Below are 19,633 nucleotides of genomic sequence, written 5' to 3'. Positions count from 1 at the left end.
TCTGGTGGTCTTTCTCCAAATTTCTATTCAAGTAAAACAATCCTAGGGGGAGTTCAGGGTACCATGTGGCTTGCAGTAGTTTGGATCTCAAAAGGTTCACTTAGTGAAGTTTTGGTCCCCAGAAGTCAGGACCTCTGGAGATGTGGCTTGCTGGGAATTCTTCAGGTCATTAGGGTATACTGCTGAAGGGCCGGTGGGACTCTCACCCACTCTCCTGCCCTATCCCCCACTTTCTTCTACTCCCTGGATCACCATGGGAGGAGCCAAGTTGACTATCTTGGATGTTGGTTATCGTGGAGGAAAGCTAGCAATGAAACTTTCTCATTTGGAACACCCAGCATGTTTAAGAGCCATGGTGTCAGGATGAGATAGCAGCATTGTTGATATACTTAAGGAAATGAAGAGCCACTTGTTAAATCGCATATTTTACAAATGAAATGAGTGTCTAAGACTTAGGGGTATGTGTGTTCCAAGTTAGAGAAATGAATTTGCCTTTTCTAGAATGTTCTCTAGGCAGACTTGTAACGCTAAAGCAGCAGCTGGGAGGAACTCACTGCTAGCCACACGTAGGCAAGCCTTTTTAAATATAGTTCAAGCATTGCTACTTGTTTCCCCCTTGCAGGCCAACACTGTGTAGAAATGTGTATGGCAAGCTTATATTCATTTGACAATTGCAGGCAGAAATGGGAGTGAACTAGGACAAGATCCATTTTAGAAAGGTTTTTTTTTTTTTTTAGAAATTGGACAAGACACAAAATCTTTCAATTACCAGTGTGTGATCTTCAGGTAACACATAGAATGCACTTGGTGTCCACACAAGGCCAGCCATCCACACTGAAAACAGCTAACTAGTAAACCACTGCAGGGCATGTGAACAACAGAGAAAAGGAAATGGTCTTAACACAAAGGCGCTCCTTTCCCAGGTCAAGGCTGTGTGGCCTCTCTTGCTCCGCCTGGACCAGCAGACCCCTCGCTGCCCTTCCTCTCTTCCTCTTTCTTCCTGTAAACTTTATTTAACAGCTGGATTTCCTCCTGGTAGCCGTCCTTCTCCTGACGCTGTCTCTTGCTGTTCTGTCTGTGTGCCTCCACAGTATCTGGGATGGAGATGCTGATGTCCCCATCTGGGTTACTCGTGGGTAAAAAGAGGGAGTAGGAGGCCGTTTCCCCCAAGTCACAGGACACAAACCTGTTTTCTTTGCGTGAGTAGCGCAGCGATGGTGATCTCACTTGGGTAGAGGACTGGCTGATGTTGCTGATAATCGACACAGTGTCCAAGGCCTCATCGTTGTCACAAATTTCAAGAACCTCCAAGTGTATTTTGACACTGGTGTCTGCAAACGTAGAAGGAGAATCCTCGGTATTTGGTTCGTGGCCAACACTTTTAGATCGATAGACTTCTATTTTCTTAGAGGCAGGGGTTATTTTCTGCCCTTCTGCGCTGACCTCATAGGTAGAAAGGGACAGGGTTTTTCCGGTGGGTGCCTGGAGAGACACCATCCCCTGGAATGCACACAGGGGTGTGGCAAGGCTGCCGCCCGAACGCTAGAACAAAACAAAATAGTTATGGACAGTTCTGAGAGGGGGACAGGGAAGTCTGTTACCCCTTAGAATGGTAAACTTCTCAGATCCGTTTCCCAGCAACTTTTCAGATGGATTTAAATCCAGACACCAAAGCCCCACAGCTCCGTTTCTCCAAGATCAAATCCAACACCTAAAAGAAGAACAATTCATCGAAAATAAGAGAAGTATTTCCACAGGTAAAGCCAAAATGTGTGTACTGAGGGGAAGCAACAGATGATTCCGAGGGCAGAATGTGGGCCTAAAATGAAGTTCTTTGTCCCAATCTGAAATTGGTTTTATATTTTTGTCACCTATCCAGTTTAATTTAAAAGCTTGGATGGATGGAAAGAACTGCAGCCTGTATTCACAGCACACACTTTGCTTCCAAGAAAGTATAATAGTGTGAAAGTAACTCAAATGAAGTACAAAGGAAATCTCAGCTGTTAGATCTGAGCATACACGGGGACAAAAGGCCAGTGGAGCTGCACTGCAGTGCCCTTGTCCTCCCCATGAGAATCAGACATTAAAGTAATCCCCACAGCAGACAGAAACACCACACCCCTGCCGCCGCTGCCAGCCTTGAGCCTTGACCACACACTGTAGATTGTATTTAAGAACTACAGTCACCACCAGGAGACCCTTAAAAGCAGGTGGAGTTTCATGCCTTGTCTCTCTGTATTGCTGTTTGTGCCTTCATACAGTCCCCCTGACCCCAACCTGCTGGTCTCAGAAGAAAGAATGCAAAATTTCTCCCAGTAGTGGTTCTCAAAACCAAGTCCAACAACTAGAGTACTGTCACTTGGTAATTTGTTACAAATGCAGATTTTTTTTAAGCCCAACTTAAACTTACACTCTGGACCCAATGGCCAACAGTTTATTTCAAATAAAAGCCCTCTGGGTGAATCTGTTACGTGATAAAATTTGAGACACGCTATTCTCATTTTAAAAAGAAGTTGTAGTCCAGAAAAAGTGGGGAAGTGGGTTGCTTTAACAGACACATGTCCCCCCTCCCTGGAAATCCTGGGGCTGCTTACTGGATTTCTAGTTACTAATTGGGTAATTAACCTTCCCAATTTCCCAGTGACTGTTTCTGAGGTTGAGAACTGAAATGCTCAAATCCCAAGCAGGTGATCATAGAGATGAAGGTTCAAAGGCTGAGCACCCTGTTTGTCATGGGAATTTCAGATCTGGACCTACCAGATGTGAGGAAGGCTTGGGACCAGGGCAGTGGAGCTCTCTTTTGTGCAAATGAGTCTTGGAGAGAAGTGAACTTCTCTAGGCACTTCCCTAGAGTGTCTTTGCATTATACTCCTGCCTTGAATGAGGGACCATGGAAAATACAGTTTGCATTTTATAAAATGATGCTTATTAACATGAAATCCAAGAAATGGAATTGAGGCTTTTATTAGTATACTGTTTGCAGTTCTTTCTTTTTTTGGTTTCCTGTTGTCCCTGTTTTTGTTTCTGGTTTTTTTTTTTCCTGTACCCTTTGTCTTGTATATAGGTTCATCTGATTTGGGGAATGGAAAGGGAATTACAGAAATGGTGGGACAAAGGGTGAACCAATGTAACAGTGGTTCTCACTAGACACTACATTGGAAATGAACTATACAACTTGGGGGGAAGAGGAGTCAGAGAGGAGAAAGTGGGAGAAAATGAAGGAGAGGGTAACACTGTTCAAAAAGAAATGTACTCATTACCTTATGTAACTGTAATAACCCCTGTGTTCATCACCTCTACAGTAAATTTAAAAAATATAACAGTTTGGACATATGACTGTTATTACTGCTTTCTTCCTATTGTCAGGATTTTGCCAGCAGATATTTATTTGGTAGTAGGAAGATAGGGCCCAGTGTTGCCAGGAAAGCCCTCGGGACGTGGGGACCTGCCATGCACCGCCTGTGTCCGGAGCTCCAGGGTTCTATACTGGAGTTCATCCCATATTTGGGATATATCATTTTTCTAAATGGAGCAGAGAAGAGCATTCTAGAAACTTGGCCTCCATACCTTGGTTGATCAGAATGACAGTTTCAGTTTGGTATACAATTTAATTTCTTGTTTGCATTGTGCAAAACTAGAAAATGTTAGTACATTTTTTTAAATTATCCAAAAGGGAAAGGTATTCAAATAGTCCTCTAGTTCTAGTCAGACAAAGATTTGTAGCACTATCAAAGTGGTCCGAGTCTCCAAGGCAGGCTCCTCAGGAAAAAAAAATGGTTCTAGCAACAGTCAATATAAACCTGAACTTATCATTTAGAGTCTTCCCTCATGGGGGAAAATAGAGGAAGAAATGTTAAACAAGCTAAGTCACAAACTACATGGTAACATGGATGTGTAAATCATACAAAAGTTCAAGATCTATTTTTTAAAAAAGTTTTTTATAAGAAAAAAGCAGATAATATAACATATGCTAATACTGGTTTTGTTTGGGTTCACATTTGTACTGACTGAGTAGTGTCACCCATATAAATTCAGACATGAATGTTTGCTCATATGGAAGTAGTTTTCACAGGTATAGTCACACTAAGATGAGATTCTACTCCCTAGTTCATAATTCACTGCCTGCTGTGTCCTTCTGAGGGAATGGTTTGGACAGGCATAGGTGGAGGGGGTTTGATCTGTGGTAGAGGGAGCAAGGGCTGTAGTCAGGCCTCCATTTCCAGAACTGCTAGGATATCCCTGAGAATCAAGGAAGTATCAGACCCCGAGAACCTGGAGAGACTGCCCTGACCCAGCCTGTCCCATCACTCTGATACTTTGATTTCATTGGAAATAGATTTCATTGGAACAGATTCAGTGGCATGACAGCCATGTTTACAGTAATTTGCAGTAGTAGCTCTAGGGGACAAACACAGTACACTGTTTTCTGCAAACAGTACAAAAATATACATGAAAGTGAATTTTTGTAAATTCTTATAAGTGTCTATTTGCTACCAGAGACTAGGTCTATGGTCAGTTTTGCCAAATACACAGAAAATATAATCTTAAAGGAGAAGAATAGTTCTTGTGGATAATTATTTTCCTTGCCACTTTTAAGTGCCTAACATGACAGGCCCACAAAAATATTCATTAAATGATCATTATATATGAATCAATGAATCCATATAATTGACCCTTATATATTTTTAGATTCTATATTTTACTTTCAAAAGCACCTCAAAAATATTCATTAAATGATCAGTGTATATGAATCAATGAATACATATCACTGACCTTATATATTTTTAGATTCTATATTTTACTTCTGAAAATATTTTCATTCGATTTTTTTTTGGTCCTGCGGTTTGACTTCAGGTCCTGGGCACTGTCCCTGAATTCTTTTGCTCAAGGCTAGCACCCTACCACTTTGAGCCACATAATTCCAGTGTTCTGGTGGTATTTGGAGATAAGAGTCTTACAGATTTTGTAACTCCTCTGTACAGTATGTTCACAAATAAAATAAAATAAAAATAAATTACTAGTGAATCACAAAAAAAAGAGTCTTACAGATTTGCCTGCCTGGGCTGCCTTTGAACCACAATCCTCAGATCTCAGTCTCCTGAGTAGCTAGGATTACAGGCCTGGGTCACCAGCACCCAGCTTTGATGTTTATATTTTAACAACCCTATATAATAAGTAATGAGAGTTATAAGTACATTAAAGTCATATTAAAACAATCTTTTTATATAAAGTCTAAGAGACTTAATTGGACCTGAAAGTTTACTGCATGGTCAGAATGATGTATTTAGAGCATAAAACCATTTCAATGTGTGTTTTCTTTCCATTTAAAAGTCAATGAATTAGCATATGCTGCCAGGAATAATGATAATCCATTATTGCTGCATTCCTGAGTGTGGGTGGCTAGGAGCTTTTCTATCTGGAAATGAAAAGCAGTCTCTAGATCACACAAATACTTCAGGGAAAGAGAGCTCACCATATAAACACATTAGCACAAATAAGCTGCTATGATAATTGATTCAAACTCATTGGCCTTGGGCATACCAAATGCTTTTTATAGTTCTTCAGTGTAAGTCTGAAGGTGAATTCAGGGTGAAATTATAAAGAGCCTCTCTAATTTTGTCTCCTAACAAGGTTAGCTATTCTGTTGATTATTTAAATCACTCAGGAAAAACAACATTACAGCTCTTAGGATCAGAGCCTTTATCAGAGATGGTGGAGCAGGTCAAGGTTTTCTGTGCTGAAAGCTAGAATTTTATCATTAAGTCATGTATAAACCAGTGAGCAGCAATTTAAGCACTAGTAAAACGCATACAGGTGACCTCTAGTAGATTTTTTGAGAACGAGGCCTTGAAAAGTATACACATTGAAGAACTTAAGTCAAAGAAAAACATCTTAAAAATGGTTTGATTGGAAAATGACACTAAAAAAGACAGAACACTGAATAAAGCAAAAGTAGATTTAAAATAATTTATTCTGGAGAATTTTGCTCAATATATTAAATGACGGGGTTGCTACATTTGCCTACGTCCAATTCCCAAGATATTCCTTGTATGATCATTCTCATTTAAATGTTTACTGAGGTAAAATCAGATGACACAAGAATTGCTCCAGACAGAAGACAATAGTGGGCAAAGAGAACAAGGGTGTGGTGTGTGTCACACTGAAGCTCCTCAGAACTCAGGCCTGTATATGAAGCCTGTTTTCCAGCAGTGCAAAGCCTAACCTGTGGTTTGACTGACCTCCTAAGACTTTACTGAGACTACTGAGCAGGAGCCATGTTTCAGATTTCTTACTAGGCTTTCTGAGTTTCCTATTTAACATCACACTAATTTTATAAATGGAGACCTAAGTTATCCAAAGTGTATAGACAGTTTGATCGAGTTGCAGGAGGTGACAGAAGTCAGTACACGTCAGAGCCGATTCCAAACCCAAGCTTCTCTGTCTCAAACCCACTGGTCTGAGGAATGATGCTAGCTTACAGCACAGTAAAAATGTGGATGACACTTGACTCTCCAGACCCAACCAGAAGCCCGAAGCCAAGGTGAAGAGCATTTCACTCTTGTACTTCAGTGAGAACCTTGCAGGGTCCTGTGGAAACAAGGCCAGAAAAGGGACATATTTACATGAAGAAGAAAGTAGTTAAAGAAAATCTTAAGACAACCCTAGAAGATAATCTCAGTAGGGAGAAGGATGGGAAGAATGTGTTTCAGGATAAGGAAGTGCAAAGGTAAATGGGGGTTTGGAGAAATCCAGAGGCAGCTAAAGGGAGCTAGAAACAGAGGGTAGACTCCTCGGAGAGCCCAGAACAGTAGGAAAAGTTGTGTTTGCATGTCAGAAACCCAGCAGGCCTCTGTTGTTCACTTCCACAGATACGGAAGAGAAGGAAGGGAAGCCATGTGGACTTCCACCTTGTGCACAGTCCACACTCTGCACATTGCATAGCAAGTCTAGTGTAAGAGCATTCTGAGAGTATGAAGTCATTTACACGTAATGTCAGGTAGGTGTGAAGAGGTGAGACAACCTGCCCAGGTTGCATGGGAAGGTCAGGGCTGGACCCTCATCTAAACACACCTTCTATCATCTTCTTACCGTGCAAGAGACAACTGGAGATCATGTAAAAGAGGAATTAGGAGAGAGTGGAGCAGGGAGAGAAGTGCATTTTAGAATCACAAACCTCAGTAATTGGAGTAGAAATCTGACAATTTAGACAAAATGGACTGACTCCCTGAAAAACACAAATGCTACCAGAATGCATCCAAAATGAAAAAAATTTTAAACAGCCCTGTCACTATTAGCACAATTAAAATCATGATTTTAAAATGAAAAAAAAAGAGAAAGGTATCTTTAGGATGAAGAAATCTATCAAATATTTAGTGAACAAAAGTTTCAATTCTATATATTCTCTTATAGAAAATACAAGAGGAAACACCCTTCTTCATGTTACAGACTTGATTTGATCTTAGTACTAAAGCTACACAGAGTACAAACAAAAAACTACAGATTGAATAACCCATGAATATAGATGCAAGCACCTTGAACAAATGGAATTTAGCAATTTATAAAAATAAATATGTGGCTGGGAAGGTGGCTCAGTGGTAGAGCGCTTGCCTTGCATGCCTGAGGCCCTGGGTTCGATTCTTCAGCACCACATAAGCAGAAAGAAAAAAAGCCAGAAGTGGCGCTGTGGCTCAAGTGGTAGTGCTAGCCTTGAGTTGAAGAGCTGAGGGACAGCGCCCAGGCCCAGAGTTCAGGCCCCACGACCGGACCCTAAATAAATAAATAAATAAATAAATAAATATGCACTGGAACCAAGTGAAATTTACTCTAGAAATGTAAGGTTGTTTATAATTCAAACAGTGATTGATATAATCCCTCATGTGAATAAACAAAAGAACTAACTGCATGGTTATGTCAATTGACACAAAAATGTATTTAACAAAATTCCACATCCATTCATGATTTTTTAATAAACTTAGAAAAGTAGGAGTAGAAGGATATTTCCTCAGGTTCATAACAAACATCTGTAAAAACTCTTTCTCCCCAAGTCAAGCAAGGTAATGACGTCATAACTTATCATTTTTATTCCACATAGTACTGGACGTTTATGGCCAGTGCAAAAAAAAAAAAAAAGAACCTGGAAGAGGAAGCAAGTAATATCAGTCACAATGGAGAAATAAAGCTGCAGCTAAGTACAGATGACATGTCCATATAAAATCAATCTCAAAGACTCTACAAAAAAAACCCTCTGAACTAATGACTGATCTAAGCAAGACTGCACAACCAGTACCTTTATTAGGCACCAATACGAAACCTGACTCCATAGTAGCTTATGATGGGACCTAAAAATTCTGCAATTACTCAAAGCTCTCCAGTGATGCTAAGGTGGCTGGTTAAAGAATGAAAGCCAGAGATTTAGAATCTGTTTGACTCTTCTCAGTACCAAAATCACATAGGTACATAAATAAATACATTTTATAGTGTTAATAATTTAGAGAAGACAAAGACAGATGTTTATTGCAAGAATATAGAAATCATCCATGAAGCAACCTTAAAGCTCAATGGAATGCAACCAAAAATCTTATATTTCAAATATTTTCAATATATTCCAAAACTTAATTAAAATTTCACTTATGTTGCAAGAGATAAACCATTCAGATAAAAAAAGTTCAAGTTTAAAGCATGAAACTTCATTTTCACTGACTTACAGCTAAAATAGGACCTCTGGAATAAATGTATCACTTTGTTAAAATTACTTTTTAGATGGAAATTCACTTTCTTACATTTTCAGTTCATAACACTGGGTGCATGAGCTCATACCTCACAATATGAGGGTATGAGAAGTCATATGGGAAGTTTGAATTTAAGTCTGTTCTTTCATTAGGCAAGCTGCTCTAGTAAAATACTAAATCTCACCTCTAAAGTGACATTACAACTTAGCTAGTGTGCATACCCAAGTTTATTTCCATGGATTATCCATTTTCCTGCTTTTCTAACAAGATAAAAGAGAATAAATTAATTTGAAAAGAAACATGCACTAATTAGAAAAATAAGATTTCACAAGAAATAAGTGAATCCCAAGGATTGAAATCATTTTCTTCAGGACTGGGGTGTAGCTCAGCTGTGCTGTGGTAGAGTACTTGTCTAGTGTTTAGTGTTGGCACACTTGCCCAGTGTGTGCAAGGCCCAGGGCTAATCTCCAAGGGCACACATTTTTCATACATAATCACAGACACACATCATGGAATGTTGAATCACTTTGGAAAATCTTATTTAAAATGATTACAAGAAGCTGGGTGCTGGTGGCTCACGCCTGTAATCCTAGCTACTCAGAAGGCTGAGATCTGAGGATCATGGTGCAAAGTCATCCAGGCAGGAAAGCCCATGAAATTCTTATCTCCAGTTAACTACCAAACAAACTAACTAAACCAAAACAATGACAACAAAAAGCCAGGAGTAGCCTTGTTGCTCAAGTGGTAGAGCACCAGCCTTCAGCACAAAAGCTCAAACAGTACCCAAGCCCTGAGTTCAAACCCCAGGAACCAAAGAAAAAAAAAGTAACAATGTGACACATTCATTTTAACTGAGTTCCTACTGTAAGCCAGGCCCTGTTCTAGGAGCTGGCAGAGGAGACCGTCCCTCTGTCTATCCGTCACCCACTGCTACATGCAGAATGATGTGTGAGTCTCTGGCAGCATAATTTTTGTTCAATTGTCTCTCTCAGTACCTTTTTGTACTGTTTGGATGTTAATAAGATAGGCTATTTTTATACAAAAACAATTATGTCATTATTTTTAGATAAAACAATTAAGTCATTGTTTCATATAAAAACAATTAAGTCTTAAGACAAAACTGAATGCAACTCATTTCGCTTATGAAGAAAATGCAAAGTAAAATTTCAGGTCTTCAAAGAAGATGAAAAGGCTGCCTCCTCCCTTTCTTCTGACTCTTAAATGCTATTCCTCCCACTCCTTACACACCCAAGAAACAGGACGTGTGGAGAACTGTTTTCTAAAACTCATTTACAAGTCAAGGGCTTCAGAATCTTCCCTTACTACTCAGCAAATATTAAAGCATTCCTATTTTAAAATACATGGGAACAAATAACCTTTGGAAAAACAATGAACTCCAAGGCTTACTCACATTATTAAATCTCAAAAAGAAAAATGCTAATGGTAAAATTATCCATCATTCATATGCACAGTGTTCAGAAATTAAGCGCTTGCCTGCCAAGAACAAGTGCTCTGAAAACCACCATAGCTGATGCCTGCAGCTGTCTCCCAACCAAGCCCCTCCTCGCCCCATCCCATGACTCCTACAGAAAGTACTGGACCCTGAACCTCTGTCATGCTTTTCCTATTCAGATTTATACACCTCAAATGCTTTTCCATCTTTACCAAAGCACAAGTGCTCCCTATGGCATTAATATTCACAGGCTGAAGTGTGAGAGCAAAACCAGCACTGATGTCTTCCTTGTTTCAATTGCACAATTTGCTCCTATCACAGACCTTAGGGACCACAGCATTTCTGCATCATTACCTTGAGAACATTCTCCTTTTCCTTTGAAGGGCGTGCTGTGGGGCTTCTCGTCCATCACCAGTATCTCTACCCGGGTGCTTTGGGCCATTCCTACATAAAATGAGTTTGATCTGGGCATGGGGCCTGAGGAGGAAGGGCTCCTAAGGGACTGGGTGGCCAGGTGGCTTGGGTTCTGGACACAGGGCGGGAGGGGAGGCCCAGACCTCATCACTCCGCAGAGGAACACTCAATTTAAATCGTCTTGGTATCATCTGTTTCTTTCTACAATTTCCACTGAATGTTCTGCACTGAGGTTTCTGCAGAACATGAAAACTCTGGAAAGCAAATTTGTGCAAAAAGGAATCAAGCACACTTAATACAGCATTAGGATAAAGTCCTTGGGCTGAAATATTGACTCCTCATAGTACGACTGATAGTGGTGGTTTGCTGATGTTGTTATTCATTTGTTTTGTAAACTGATGGTATTTCTAGAATATGTAACTTAAAATTTCTATGTTTTAAAAAAAATTCACATTAGTTACTTGCATAACGGACAGAAACCCCCATGTGCAAATGCAGTTAATAATTTCACAGTGGGGGGGAACTACTGGTATTATGCAGTCTGTGGTTTTATTCTGCTTTGTTGGTTGTTTCAAATTTGGGCCAGTCCATGGCAGCAGACTTTTCTCATCAGAAATTGTTAGGGTGACAGGGTACAGTGACTCTCTTGAGCAAGCAGTTCAGGCAACTGGAGCAGAGCAGCTAGGCTCTCAGAGCTAATGGTTTGTAGATGATAAAGGTATTTGAAGAAAATTAAATGCATAGAGTTCAACTTCCTCCTTCAGGGACCCAGGCTTACAGCTCATCTTCTTTAAGTCAGTTTCTAAACACTAGTCTTGGAATTGATGCTTAACTAACCACAGGATTATGAGCTGAGCTGGGTAAAATGTAGGTTCACCGTCATCACTCTGGGAAGATTCAAATTTCGTAGGTTTAGTATTAGAACTACGAATGCATATTTGTGAAGATCTCTCTCCAGATGCTTCTAACATGGATCTGAGAACCAGCACTGCAGAGGGTCAAAGCTGAGATGTCACAGAGGGAATGCTCTCCTGGTTCATTCACAGACATGCCAGTCAGGTATGAGGACAGGATTCCTGACAAGCGCCAGTGTTGTCCGTTTCCTAAGCACTAGTCACAATCTTAATAACTCCCAGAGCCCGGCCACAGGTCAGGCTGTGGCGGAAGCCTCCAGGACTCATGACTCTTAAGGACAGAGGGCTGTTCTGCACTCTCAGACAAGGGTGGGCTGGCCAAAGAGTCACATCTCAGTCTATTAATAACAAACAAGAGGGAGGCTGACTGGTTGAATTACTTGGATTAGAAATATAAAGGCGGGAGGGAATATTATAGAAGTCATTCCTAACAAGCGTGAGTGAGCAAGGGAAGACATGGGCAGCCAACTGCCAGCTGCAAGGTGTCTTCGTGGTACCAGCCTTAGACGGCAGGCTCTGAGCATGAGAGGCCCTGGATGGGCACACGTGGGCATGTCTGCCTGTCAGCCCTGCTTCCCAACAGTCCACCCTGCCATAGCCTCAGCCACGGCGTTCTCTGGATGGCTTTCCAAGCACGATCGTGCAGTGCACTTGGAGAAAAGTTGAATATTTAAAACTAGCCGTTTAGCAGCTTTTGATGTTCATTTTGAAATTCAAATATCAGGCGCTCCTTAGGAAATGTTTGTAATAAAACTTTAATCCAAATGTTCACCTCAGAACTACTTTTTAATATTGTTCCTCCCCCCTTTTTTTCCTACCAAGGCATACTGTCTTAATAGGCAATTTTATTTGAGTTAACTAGGAAATATGAGCCTAAAACATTGAACAAACGATTGGAGAGTGTTTTGTCCTTAACTCCCTGCCAAGAGCATTGTCTTCGTGAATGTTGTCATCTTCCAAATGATGTTCCTCGTCTTATGAGTATGCACTCTCCCAAGTGAAGCCCGTCAGCACGGCCTGCCACAGGACGGTCTCCTCAATATTAAATCTGTTTAGAATGTGGCCCAAAGTGCTTTTTGGTCATTTTGTTTTAACTTGAAATCAGAACACGATTTTTGCCATGGGACTAATCAGAATATTAGCTTTTAAGATGATGAGCCAATCCTAACAATGAAATGTATCATGAATTAAATCTTATTTTGTCATAACTCATGTTTCTCGGTGGCTGTCAGCCTTAACAAAGCTCATTATCGATGGATGCTAAAAGCAGATGCATGTTCATGTTTATGTGACGAGTATCTATCACTTGATGAAGGACTTCCCACATAGCTCATAAAACATTATTTGTCGGGGTACCTACCAGGGTGTTTCTGCAGAACAAGGAAGCTAAGAAAGAACCAATTTGTCTCCTGCTTTTGCTGTGACATTCACCTTCCACTACCTTTACACTTTTATATTCCTGTGTCTTGGAACTTTGAACTTGAACCAGGACGTACGCAGACTGTCCAGCTCTGAGGCCTTTTGGACTCGGGATGGGACCCAAACTCTTGTCTTCTGTAGTTGTCGGGATTTTTGACGTGGACTGAATTACACCAAAGGTTTTCCAGGCTCTCCACAATACAATGGCACAGCATGGGACTTCTCAGCCTGATGTAACAGTGCAGGCAGGTTCTTGTAGTGAGTCATCTCTCTATCCAGCCTTCTGTCCAGGTCCCTGCTTGTTTTTGTTTCTTTCTGTCCATCCATGTATGTATGTGTGTAGATACTCTATCTGTAGTAAGTTTTCAAAATCAGGTGACTTAAATCCTGAAGTTCTCTTGTTCTTCCTTTTGTAGGCTTATAACTTCCTTTCCAGGAAAAGAAATTCAAAGCTTAAACATGGAGTAAACCTTGATGCATGCTTATGTATAGATGTGTATGTGTGTTTGTGAGTGTGCATGTGTGCTTATGCACATGTGTGTGATGGGGGTATCTGTGTGTATGAGTAGTGCATATATGTGCATGTGTTTGTGTGTGCATGCATATATGTATGTGTATGTGTGTTTGTGTATTTCTGTGGATGTATGTGTGTAATGTGTGTGTATGTAGTGTGTATGTGTGTATGTTATGCAAAGTCCATCACTTGCAATTAGGTTAGGTGTCAACATCTCAAGGAAACATGAGCTCTGCTTTTCTGAATAATAAGCGAATGACAGAATCTTAAAAACAAGAGCATCAAAGCTAATGGCTGAGCTCAGGAGACAGGGGGAGAGCTGAGGGAGAACTGTAGATTTTTTTGATGTCACAGAGCTTATGTTATAAATCCTTGTTTTCAAATATGATGAATAGTTTTCCTGGATCCCTGAACCTATGAACTTCAGGATTCCATCCTGGGAGTGTCTATAATCAGTGCTGGTATGGACTGGATGCTCCAGGTAATTCTAAACCTGCAGTCAACATAAGCCACTTCTTTTTTTTTTTTTAATACTGTACAGTAGGGTTACAGTTACATGAGTAAAGTAATGAATACATTTCCTATTGAGCATTGTTACCTCCTCCTTTGTTTTTCTCCTACCCTCCCTTCCCTCCTCACCTCTCCAACTCTTCCCTACCCCCCCCCAAGTTGTAAAGTTCGTTTTCAACATAGTGTCTTGTACATCTCCTTGTTACAATGAGTCAACCTGTATCCTTATTTCAGCATTTTGTTATTTCTTTTCCCCTCCCCAAATTAGAAAAATGTATATACAAGATGCAGGGCACAGACATCAAATACAGTTTAAACAGAGGTTATACCGTGGGGGAAGAACCTATAAAAGAAACAAAAAATCACATAGTACATTATAAGTAAGTTAAAAACAATAGCAAGAGGGGCTGGGAAGGTGGCTCAGTGGTAGAGCACTTGCCTTGCATGCCTGAGGCCCTGGGTTCGATTCCTCAGCACCACATAAGCAAAAAGAAAAAAGCCGGAAGTGGCGCTGTGGCTCAAGTGGTAGAGTGCTAGCTTTGAGCTGAAGAGCTGAGGGATAGCGCCCAGGCCCAGAGTTCAGGCCCCACAACTGGACCCCCCCCCCCTCAAAAAATAAGAATAATAAAAAACAATAGCAAGAAAGAAAAAAACCACTTGTGTCTCTATCTTGGGGTTCATTTCACTTAGCATCATCTTATATGGTCATAGGTACATAGCTTTTGACATTTTCTTCTTGTCCTAGACATATACTAGTGATTTTAAGCGACTATTTTTCCAAATAAAAGTTCATATCTGAGAAATGGAAGGAGGGGGAGTGTGTGTGTGTGTGTGTGTGAGAGAGAGAGAGAGAGAGAGAGAGAGAGAGGGAGAGAGGGAGGGAGGGAGGGAGGGAGGGAGAGAGAGAGAGAGAGAGAGAGAGAGAGAGAGAGGAGAGAGAGAGAGAGAGAGAGAAGACTGTATCTATGTGTTTGTGCTGCTCCTGGGGCTTGAACTCAGGGGTGGGCACTGTTCCTGAGGTTTTGTTTTTGTTTTTCTCAAAGCTAGTGTGCTCTACTACTTGATCCACGGCTCTGCTTCTAGATTTTTGGTGTTAATTGGAGATGGGAGTTTCACAGACTTTTCTGCCCAGGCTGGCTTTGAACAATTCTGAGTTCATATTCCTAAGTAGCTAGGATTACAGGTGTGAGCCACTGGCACCTGGATGAATCTCTTTTTCACCAAATATTCTCCTTGAGTGATAACAAAATAAGATCTTATGATTTGATTTGACATATTAATAATTTAGTTTTGGTCTTCTAATTTTTAGGGTTTAATCTGTTCTCTTAAATAGTAATTATTTTGAAATGGTCAATAGCACAACAGAAATATTTAATTGCTTTACTGTATTTACTGTAAGTCATTACATTTTGTGATGGTAGAAGTGGAAGATAGGACATCACACAGACTGAGATGCATTGTAGAAATATCTTAATAACTTACCAAGGTCTAATTGAAGAAAAATACTTATAATTACAATTACATTATGGAACAACAGTAAGGTCACATTAAGTATATAATTAAATTTTAATATTGGGTTATATATCATTTAAAAAGAAATATTCCTTTAGAGCTGGGTGCTGGTGGTCATATCTGTAATTCTAGCTGCTCAGGAGGCTAAGAGCTGAAGATCACACTTCAACCTGGGCAGCTAAGTCCATGAAACTCTTATCTCCAATAAACTACTCAGAAAAGTCCAGAAGTAGTGCTGTGACTCAAGTGGTAGCACACTCATCTAAAGCAACAGAAGCTTAGGGACAGTGCCCAGGCCTAAAGTTCAAACTCTAGGGCAGGAAGAAAAAAAATATTGCTTCATAGAGCAAGAGAAATATACATTCATTCATAGAAGGAATAAGGGAAAATATTATTCTTGATCCAAATCAATGCAATGGGTTGTTAAAATTATCTATTTTCTTGCCTACCCAAAAGGATAGGAATTTCCCCAGTTTCTTGAAACAAACTGCTGGTAGATGGGTACACTTATTAAATCCAGTAAACTAGCTGTCCAAAGATTTGCTCCTTGGGGGACTAGACTTTAGATGGGTTGGTTCTGTGCTCCTCGCGGTGGGAGTACACCAAGTTTCATTCTGGAATGGGTGACAAGGTCTGAAGTGAGTGAGGAATGGCCTCAGTTTGGACGGTAGACAGGGCGACTCAACACACAGGGCTTGTGCCCTATTTGTGGGGCCAGGAGAAGGGAGGCTATAAAAAGCCTGTGTAGATGGAAGCACTGGGCCGTGGCTACTTATTTATGTCCTAAACAGCCCCCAAAACAGCAAGTCTGTGTCTGCAGGAGATGACATGAATGAGCCCAGCCTGGGAGGCCAGGGAGGTAGACACAAGGATGGTCTCCCCCAGAGCAGACCATGTCTCTGGCCACAGCCCGTAGTCTTGGCTCCCTGGAAGTCCTGGGTGGGACAGGGGCCCTGGGAGGAGGTAACTCCAGTAGCCTTTGGCTGGGGCTGACCCCTGTTTGTTGACAGATTTCTTCCCTAGGGAGGAAGTGTATTTCTAACTTGGATTTTGTCTGAGTCCTTCACTGTGATTCTGGAGTTGAGCGTTGGGCACAGTGAAACAGATTTAAAGAAAAGAGAGAGAAAGAAATCTGCTAATGGCTTAGTTACCCATGGGCTCTCTCTAAATCAGATATGGCCTCTCTAAGGACAGAGTTCTGATTTTTGCTCTCATGGTGAATTGCGCAGCCATGCCCGGATCTGTGACCGTTTGCTGCCTGGACACACTAGAACTGCAGTTCTCCAGGTGGTGTTGGGAGATGGGGCACCTGGGGCATGATCTGCCCTCAGGAGAGTCAAATCCTCACCAGGTGGGCTAGGAGGAGCAGCTCTGCCCTCCGTCCTACAAAGGAAGAGAGGTGCTGGTCGCTAGGAGCCCAAGCAGGCTCTCAGCAGATACAGCGTCTCCCTTCTGGACCACTCAGATGCCAGAACCAGGAGAACTAAATTTGCCTCATTTATGGCATTTTGTTACAGCAGTCCAATCACTGTAAAACAGAAAGAAAGTCACATACAAGATTCTGGATGAGTGCCTTGGCGTGCTGAAAGTTCCAAGGGATTTTAGAACAGTGTGAAGGGTCAGAGGCGTAGTTTGTAAGCCAGGCCACCAGCTATGGCAGCATCATTTTTCTATGAGTCTGGATTTCCAAGATGCTGTAACTTTGAAACGCAACCAGGAACATATCAAATGTAAAAATTATTTCAAACAAATACCCATTTATTTCATCAGCCACCACCTTAGAGTATACAGCTCCATGACAAATACAAACAGCTCCAGAAGAAATGCCAGCGCAGGCAGCTGGAGAAGTTAGCACAGAGGTGAGGAGCTGGTTGATATAGTAGCAAGAGAAACTGGAAGAGACAATCCTTTAGCCTTTTTTTAATGCTCTGACCTTAGCTGCACAGAATGGCTTTCATTGTTAGGATTCCACATATACTTACAATACATCCCAAACAATCTCAGCCCCTCTAGCATTCCTTCTTCCTCACTTTCTGAAAATAATTTCAACAGGTTTTTCATTCTGTTTTCACAGAGAAGCGGAGCTTCTCTGCGGTGGCATCTAGACCAGTGCGATACATGAGAGAATTACAGACCCCAGCACTTGGGGATGATAAAGACCTACCTTCATGGAGGATCTTTTCATGTCAAATGCCTCATCTGTCCAAAAACAAACAAACAAACAAGCAAAAACCCAAGCTTTCCACATATCACATAACTAATCAGTGGCAAGGCCAATTACTGGACAGTAACAAGAGAGTCGTATCAGGCTTGAGGGCTTCTGTGCCTAACTGTGCACTAATTCTATGCCAGAATAGAGCGAATTCTTTATCTCTTCTTGGAATTTCACACTAGGATGACCACTTGTGAAAGAGGAAGATATGTAAGGTAATGCTACACACTCTTCACCTGCTCACTAAGCGATTTCTATGAGCTCATCCCAAATGCACATGCAAACCGATCATGGCCTTCACGGGGATAGCCTTTGTTTTGTGATTATGGCTGAGCACATGCCTCACTGTGGGAAATGGACTACATTTCCCACATTTACACCACATGTGTGTCCTTACCGGATACACATGTGCAGCACATTCAGACATGTGAACTCGATCTGGCCTAGTTTGTCTCTTGTTGATGTGGAGTTTACCTATTATGACCTAGAGAGAGAATTTGCAGGAAAGAAGCTTGCAGGAGGACTACTGCAAGGCAGGGCCAAGGACGGTGAAGTCTGGAGGCCATTAATCAGATTGTCATCTCCAATCCCTGGGGATGCCTGGGATGGAGAATCCAGAGTGGGCTTTCATGTTTTTTGTCATGGGTGTGAGCACCAGAAGCTTAAACCCGAGAAGAGAGCCAGTAACCGGGCGCCGTGCCCCTGGGGTGTAAGCTCTTCATCTGAATTAGACACAATGAGCAAGGTCCTCCTACTGAATTAGCGCCTGGTCTTTTCAAAGTGACAAAGGGGGGTAATAACAGAGTTGCAAGTGAGTTCTAGGCCCCGGCGTGCATTGGGGTAGAATCATGACGACACAGTTTCCTAGCTGCGTTGTTTTAGGGGACCTCTGTTTTCATTTGTTTGCTTACCACCAAGAATACATGTGAACTTGGGTTAAGGGACCAGCTCCTAACAGTCAAGTTTTGAGTGAGCTTCACTGCAATACCTCATACAATAATTCTAGTAACTCTGACTCATCCAATGCAGATAAGGAGAATGAGTAATAGAGCACAAAAATACTGAGCATGAGTAAATACATATTTAATGAGTACAAAAACCCAATATCTAAAAGGTACTTGTTTGACCCCCCAATACCCTATAAGCGGAATAAAGAAGTCGGGCAGAGTCTGGGAAGGTGGCTCAGTGGAAGAGTGCTCGCCTTGCATGCATGAGGCCCTGGGTTCAATTCCTCAGCACCACATAAGAAGAAAAAGCCGGAAGTGGCACTGTGGCTCAAGTGGGAGAGTGCTAGCCTTGAGCTGAAGAGCTGAGGAACAGTGCCCAGACCCAGAGTTCAGGCCCCACGACGAACAAAAAACAAAAAACAAAAAAAGAAGTTGGGCAGTAGCTGTCAATCAGAAGCACAAAGCACCATCTTAGAAGTACCCAAGTCGGATCTCAGAGGTGCAGGATGACAACTTTCATAACAGCCAACAGATCCGGAGTGCCTGTGCACCTTGGCTTACACCAGGATGAGCTCAGCCTGACAAGACCCCACCGGAGACCCGGTCTTTCGAGCACACCCTGCTGAGGGTGAACAGGGGACAGTCCCACAGTGTAACTTCATAATCATAATAAAGAGCTGTAGGCACAAATATTTTCTAAAACACCAGGGTTCTAAGGCCAACCCTGTGCTCATCTGATTGCAAAGGAAAGCCACTGTGGTGTAATCAGTTCTCTCAGGCACCGAGTGTTATTCCTCAGGAGAGACCGTTTCCCACTTTGATTCCATCAGGACTTGCCTGACAGAGAGTGTGAATTCGATGTGAGAAAATCACTCCTGGGAAACACAAAATTAAACACCTTTGGAAGGGTTTGAGTGAGTGAGCCTAAATTATTTCCCAGGTTCAACTGTCTACTATCTCTGGCTGACTCATTAAACTTCAAAAGGTTGTGCCTTTTCCTGCCTCAGAG

At 41.6% G+C, this 19,633-nt stretch overlaps 1 protein-coding gene across 1 annotated transcript in view; it reads right to left on the bottom strand.

Annotated features, from left to right (window-relative positions):
- Window positions 1-891: 891 nt before the first annotated feature.
- The window catches only part of LOC138812053 (probable G-protein coupled receptor 149), a 37,948-nt gene continuing 19,206 nt past the window's right edge, over window positions 892-19,633 (bottom strand). Inside the window, exon 4 of the mRNA XM_070000003.1 lies at window positions 892-1,542. Coding sequence (XP_069856104.1) covers window positions 925-1,542 — 618 coding nt within the window. The 3' untranslated portion in view covers window positions 892-924. The remainder of the gene's footprint in view (window positions 1,543-19,633) is intronic.

This window comes from Dipodomys merriami, unplaced genomic scaffold (genome assembly GCF_024711535.1).
Source record: "Dipodomys merriami isolate MVZ:Mamm:240054 unplaced genomic scaffold, mDipMer1.0.p SCAF_56, whole genome shotgun sequence".
Lineage (NCBI taxonomy): Eukaryota > Metazoa > Chordata > Mammalia > Rodentia > Heteromyidae > Dipodomys > Dipodomys merriami.
Note: the sequence above shows the minus strand (reverse complement) of the source record. Positions and strands in the feature narration are given on the sequence as shown.